The sequence below is a fragment of the Aegilops tauschii genome, chromosome 4 (assembly GCF_002575655.3).
Source record: "Aegilops tauschii subsp. strangulata cultivar AL8/78 chromosome 4, Aet v6.0, whole genome shotgun sequence".
NCBI classification, from domain to species: Eukaryota; Viridiplantae; Streptophyta; class Magnoliopsida; order Poales; family Poaceae; genus Aegilops; species Aegilops tauschii.
This window is the reverse complement of record NC_053038.3, coordinates 96,879,996-96,886,464: the sequence shown is the minus strand read 5'-3', so window position 1 is coordinate 96,886,464 and position 6,469 is coordinate 96,879,996. Positions and strand designations below refer to the sequence as shown.

At 48.4% G+C, this 6,469-nt stretch overlaps 1 protein-coding gene and 1 long non-coding RNA gene across 3 annotated transcripts; one reads left to right on the top strand and one right to left on the bottom strand.

Moving 5' to 3' along the window:
- Positions 1–1,790: 1,790 nt before the first annotated feature.
- On the bottom strand, positions 1,791–3,132 carry LOC120962422 (uncharacterized). The gene is made up of 2 exons (XR_005753182.3): positions 2,868–3,132; positions 1,791–2,069 (listed from the first exon to the last, which is right to left on the bottom strand). It is a non-coding gene; the product is annotated as an uncharacterized lncRNA (long non-coding RNA).
- A 905-nt stretch (positions 3,133–4,037) lies between these two features.
- Positions 4,038–6,156, top strand: LOC109748658 (uncharacterized). 2 transcript variants are annotated; one of them, XM_020307685.4, is made up of 3 exons: positions 4,038–4,254; positions 4,931–5,012; positions 5,140–6,156. In XM_020307685.4, exons 2-3 carry the CDS (start codon positions 4,931–4,933, stop codon positions 5,949–5,951), a joined length of 894 nt encoding a protein of 297 aa, XP_020163274.1. In that variant the 5' UTR covers positions 4,038–4,254; the 3' UTR covers positions 5,952–6,156. The 2 variants fall into 2 exon arrangements, with proteins under 2 accessions (XP_020163274.1, XP_020163275.1); XM_020307686.4 differs by having other exon boundaries at positions 4,094–4,315.
- The last annotated feature ends 313 nt before the right edge of the window (positions 6,157–6,469 follow it).

Sequence of the window (6,469 nt, the reverse complement as noted above, 5' to 3'; positions counted from 1 at the left end):
TGTGTGCTATAAGCAACTTTGTCCATGCAAAAAAAACGTAAGAAGCTTGTTCAATGCAAATACAATCAATCTTTGTCCACACAAAATTAGGAACTATTTTTGTTAACAGCAAAAAATATGCAGATTAAAAAAAAAATCTTTATGTCCTACGTACTACTTAAAATGAAGCAACTTCCTCCCAGTTTTGTTGCTGCCTATGATCCCAACGATGTGATTTAGCAGGCAACTTTGTGGAGTTTTTCAAACAACTTCACTGTTTTTCTTGGGCAACTACACACAACCACACCCACGCACGCATAGTCGTGTGCCTCGTATCTCCAGTTGACACCTAAAAAAGAGGAATAAAGAACATACACATGTTCATTTTTGAAGGGGTTCACAGATAAGCTTAGTCCCCTAAAAACATTATGTCCCCATGACCAGCACCACCCCTCCTCCTCTAAGATCATTCTCGCACCAAGGGATCCCACCCTGAGGAGAAAAAATTCTTGACGGGTCTCTACGACACAAACTTAATTGAAATGTATCTAAAACCTTTAGATAGTGGCCAAAATATGGTCTTGGTGATGTTTCTGTTCATGAGGATTGGGCAACTGGATATATGGTTTTAGGCAACTGTATAGTTGATCATGGGCAACTATGGCACCTACAAAAAGGGATAAAGAATATAAACATGTTCGCTTTTGGAGGGGTTCACAGAAAAACTTAATCCCCTACAAACACTTTGTGGTTTTAGTTATGTCCCATGACCAGCTTCACCCCTCCCCCCCCTCTATGATCATTCGCCAAGTATTTACGATTGCACCATGGGATCCCACCCGAGGATAAGAAATTCTGAACGCATCTCTATGACACAAACCAAATTGAAAGATATCTAAAAGCTTTAGATATTGGCCAAAATATGGTATTGATGATGTTTCTGTTCACGAGGATTGGGCAACTCGATACATACTTTTAGGGAACTGTATGGTTGCTTGTGGGCAACTATGTAATCTTTCATGTATTGTGCATGAAAAAGGCATCCAAACAGTGTAGGCATACTCTGGTATCTTTTTTGTGTATTTTTGTTGCTTTTGTTGTGTGATAGTTCTTCCCAAATCACAACAAGTTTTACTTTATGATGCTTTGTGATTTATGGCCAGTTGCTCTATTCTGGTTCGAAGTTGCTCTATCACTACTGACCTCTTTTTTGTGTTGCTTTTTCAGAAGTAGGATGATGCAGGTGATGTCTCTGTTCTGTGGTTAAGAATAAAACGTTTGTAAAAAAGGTAGACTGAAGATCACTGAATATAAACCCCCCACGAATTCAGTAAAACCAAATCAACTTTAGTTGAATATTACAGGAAAACAAATGCTCGTAACTGAAGCAACAAATTGTGCAAAGAAAAATCCTACTACCCTCCCCCCCTCGAGCGCAGCTCGACGTCACACTGTGAGCAACTCCTACTACCCTCCCCCAAACCTAGCAAAATCTACACAACTGTTCTAGCAAGATTGAAAAGCAACTGTCTCTAGCAAAAGAAATCCCACTATATTACAAAAACAAACAATGCAAAAACTATTCTAGCAAAACCAAGCAACAGTCCTAGGAAAACCAAGCAACTGTCCTAGCAATCGAAGCAACCGCATTACCTAAAACATAATGCAAAATTGGCCTAGCAAAAACCAAACAACTGTCCTAGCAATCGAAGCAACCGCATTACCTAAAACACAATGCAAAATTGGCCTAGCAAAAACCAAACAACTGTCCTAACAAAATCAAGCAACTGCATTACAATACGAGGCAACTCTTCTAGAAATCCAAGGGACTGCTTTCTCCCCATAATTCACATAACTGCCTATCTATTGATTGCAAAAAGTTCACCCACTGATTCAAACACAAATGTCCATTGCTCTGCAACGAATTTGTACAAATTTGATGGGGGAAAATGGGCGCCATCCATGCTCACCTTCAGGTAGTGAGGCCCCCTTGAGCTGCAACATCATCTCCTCCCTTGCTCTTGGGGACGCTCGCTGCCAGCGTGTTCTTCCAGTAGTTGCGGATGGGTGGACATCCCACATCCCGCACCCTGGCATGAGAACACCCCTTCGATTAGTAGTGGGAATAAACACATCCAATTTATGAGGCAAAATCATATTAGGTTTATATGAAATAGTTTCGCTAGTTAATGGGTGTTTAACTGTTTATACTACTACTAGTATGCAATTGTAGACATAAGAATAGTCGCATAGCAAGTTGCACATATGACATGCATATGGACAAGGCCGCTGGTTCAAACTATGGAGACAGTTGATCGAGCATGTGGTGTGCACCCATAAAAATTTGCAAGGAATGACCATGCTCACACCTTAAAGAAGTAGCAGAATTGTAGATTGAATGGGGGTGTCTTCATGTCCATAAAGGTGTTCTTCGGTGCAGTTCGTCGCATCACGCCGCCGGCAGGTGAGCTCCGGTCCTGCTGTCGCATGCAAACCAGGGTTGCTTTGCGCCTGATCCAAGCTCTACAGCTACCACACACGCACACTAATGGACTATGATGCTAAGCACGAGCTACTAATAAAGCTATCTATTGTGCAATCCAGGGCTGTTGTGCGTCAATACCTAAGCACCCAAACTAATAGGATTATCCCCAAAATACATACGTCTAAACTAGAATTACCAACCCTAGATTTGGAGGCGCTACTGCGCCATTACCTCTAATTGACGGCAAAAATCGACGTCTCCATTGCCCTCCCGCTCTCTCTCTCGTGCGTGTCCCCTACCCCTCAATATGGAGACCCCGTTCACGACTCCGGCGGCGGGGTTGAGACCCTTGCAGCCAGCATGCATGAGAAGGCAAATCGCGGCGCGCGCGAAGAGGAGGTACCTTGACGGCTCGACCACGACGCCGACGGCATTACTCCAGCTCCGCACTGAAAATTTGGGAGGAAGAGACGGTGGCGCTGCTATTCCCGTCCTGGCCGACCTCTTCGCCGGCTCCTCTGATCCGCCGCCTCCACATCGACGCTCCGGTGTGCTCCCGTGCTTCTTCACCTCCGTTCTGAGAGGAGGAAAGGGATCGGGATAAGGCTTTTTTCTGGAGAGGGACCGGGATAAGGATAGCGGAAGGGATGTATCGGTGTGCTGTTTTTTTGGAAGGGAGCGACGTTTGCAGTTTGTCGGCTAGTACGTGTGCTCGGAACATCCAGAGAGCGCAGCTGCGTTTCTAAGTATTTGGGTTCCTTCATAGGCGCGTCCGCCCACTTGAAGCGCGCCCGTGCAATGCATTGGCAGGAGGGACTGCTAAATGAAGACAAAGAGAAAACTTTGCCCACACACATTTCCAACTCCGTGCAAACAGCGTGCATGGACGACGTGCAAACATCCTGAACTGGGAGTCAGTTGGGCGCTGTTCTAGCAAAGGCAGATCTGGAAGAAGCAAAACCGACCGTCACGGGCTTCCGTTGCATTGCCTGCAATGGGATGATCCTAGTACTCACTCAGTAGACAGTAGGTGGAGCACCGCTACATGGTGCTACTTTCACCACGCGAACATCTCGAGGGCAGGGCGGTGGTACTATCCACAGCTTTATTTGGTTTCCTTTTCGAACAGCGGCTTCTCTCAACAGCGCGGCAGCTCAACAGTGCAGCAGCAGCTCTGCTAGCGACAGCTCTTCTCGTCCTCCTTCCCCGGCGAATGGTGGGGAAAAGGCGGGAGAGGTGGGGAAGGAAGACGCCACTTCTCCACCCAGATCGAAAATCATGGCAGTCTGGTGTGGTGGTAGTAGTACTACTAGTACTAGTAGCCTAATCAAACTCCCTCAATCTTATCGCATAGCGTAGTGCCCTTGCTCGCCGACACATTACGGACTACGCGCCGGGCGGGCCAGAAAAGCGGCTACAGCGAGAGCGCTACGGGTGGAGGTGTAGAGCAGTTTCGCGGGTGGAAAGGTGGCGGTGAGCTAAGCCATTCTGGATCACACCCCCTTTTACTATTTTATTTCCTGCATGAAATCCCGCTGGTTTTAAGGTGGTCGGCCCACCGAGCACCGAGAGCTAGCAGCGTCGATGCAATCATGCGTGTCAGCCTGTGCCTGCGCCACCAGCTAGTTTAAAACCAGAGCTGCCACTGCATCCACCCTCACTTTTCTCTCTTTCTCGTCTTGCTTCCTCACCTCTTCTTCCTCCTGCCGGCCTCCCTCTCGGCTGGCTGGCTCTTCTTGCTTTGCCACGAGCGATCACCACGAAGAAGAAGGCAGGACCTAACCTTGGAGGTAAGACCTCTGCTCTCTTCATTAGCGCGGGTCTTTTCCTACATGCTCCGAGTTTCTCCTGGTACGCACGCAAACACTATCAAAGTTCATCAACTGCTATAAAATCCTTGCGCCTTGAAACACTCACTCTCTCGCTCTCCCTCACTCTCTATCTCTCTCTCTCTCTCTCGATTGAAACTCTTTTTTTTATAACGAGGCAGAAGATCTCTAATGCTAGTAGATCCATGTTCAGACGATCGGTACAGTACTTTTGGTGTACTGTGACTAACGCTTGGTGGGATAACTGATTGCTTTGTGGCCTGTCTACCAAAGTGGGAGACGTGAAGTAGAGATCAAGGCAACGAGCGAGATGCTTTCCTCTTTAAAATAAATTGACCAACTACCTAGCTTGTACTGTAGCTATTAGTTGTTGATCCGGGGATATGTCGGCCGGAGAAGTAGTCAATATTCCCAGGAAATTAGGATTCTGATTCACTCATCCTCTGCTTCTCTCATGAAACAAAACTACTGCAAGATTCAGTTCAGGCCAAAGCTCTCTTAATTTTTCTCTGTCCTTTATGTCTATATAGATACTGAAAAAGTAAGTTTTTTAGGGAATGTAACAAACAAAAATAGTTTGGACTGCTGTTAAAAAGAAATTAGTTTGGACTAATCGCAAGATATTTTTTACTTTCAGATGTCGACAATCATCATGAGAGTCGACCTTGACTGCGACCGATGCTACAAGAAGATCAGAAAGGTCCTCTGCAAGCTCCAAGGTTAAGTGCCCCGAGATCCCAAATTGTGCATCACCTTGTAGTACATACTATCAGGAGCAAATTGCAATAGAAAGATTCTTGATCCATGGACTAGACAACTCACTTCTGTTTCTGCATGCATCAACAGACAGAGAAAACATCAAGATGATCTCGTACGACGAGAAGAGCAACACGGTGACGGTGTCCGGCTCCTTCGACGCCGAGGAGGTCGCCGACAGGCTCTGCTCCGATGCTGGCAAGGTGATCACCGACGTACAAGTCGCCGGAGGGAACCCCGGCGCCAAGGTGGCGCCCAAGCAGCACGGCAAGGAGGGCCACGGCCACGGCCCCGGCCCCCAAGCGCACGGTCACGGCGGCAAGCCGGAGAAGACCAAGCACGTCAAGTTCGGCATGGACGACGACGAACGAATCGATCGGCACGGCCCTGGCCCGCAAGCGCACGGTCACAATCACGGCGGCAAGCCGGAGAAGACCAAGCACGTCCAGTTCGGCATGGAGGACGACGAACGGATCGATCGGCGCGGCCACCACGACCAAGGCCACGGACACGGACACGGACATGGGCACGGCAACGGCCACGGCGGCAAGCCGAAGGTAGTAACTACCACGGCGATGTCACGGAATGAGGCCCCGCGCGGCCAGCAGCCGGCGTCCATGACGGCCATGGCGCCGGTGCGGATGCCGACGTCGGCGCCTAGCATGACGATGATGCCGCAGGCGATGGCCACGCCGTCCATCTGGCCGGCCGCCCCTGGGTGGGGGTACAGCGCACCCGCATACGGACACGGGTACGCCGGAGGGGCACCTGCCGGCGGGTACTACGGCGGGCCCGTGTACGACCACGGCGCGTACGGGGCGTACGTCGGAGGGTACGGCAGGAATCCGTACCAGCCGCAGTGCTACGAGGAGGAGCCTAGTGCTGGGTGCAGCGTCATGTGATGAACTGAACACGCACACGGAGCGCACATCAAAACCTTGCTCACTTGCTCAGTTTGTGCCTATCACGTATTCACGTTGGTGTGTGTGATGTGAAACGATAGGCGAGTAGATACGTTTAACTCTTTCTGTGTATACCACTACTCTGTAATCTTTCCCTAGCTTGTTGTAACAACCTATATAATCCAAATCTGTAATCTTCCCCTAACTTGTTGTAACAACCTATATAATCCTAACCCGTAATCTTCCCCTAACTGGTTGTAACAACCTATATAATCCCGCACTACCAAATCCGCCCCGTATACATCCGCAGACTCGCTCGACCGGGCAGTCCTTAAATTCCCCATGTACGTCCGCGGACTCGCCCAACCAACCGTATCTTATATCAGGCACCCTTATCTATACTATACATGTAACATGATGACATGATGAATTACTTTACGTGATCAAACAAGTGACAACAAAATTGGCATCAAAAATCAATCAGACAACAAAGCACATAAGCCCACTTTACATCACCC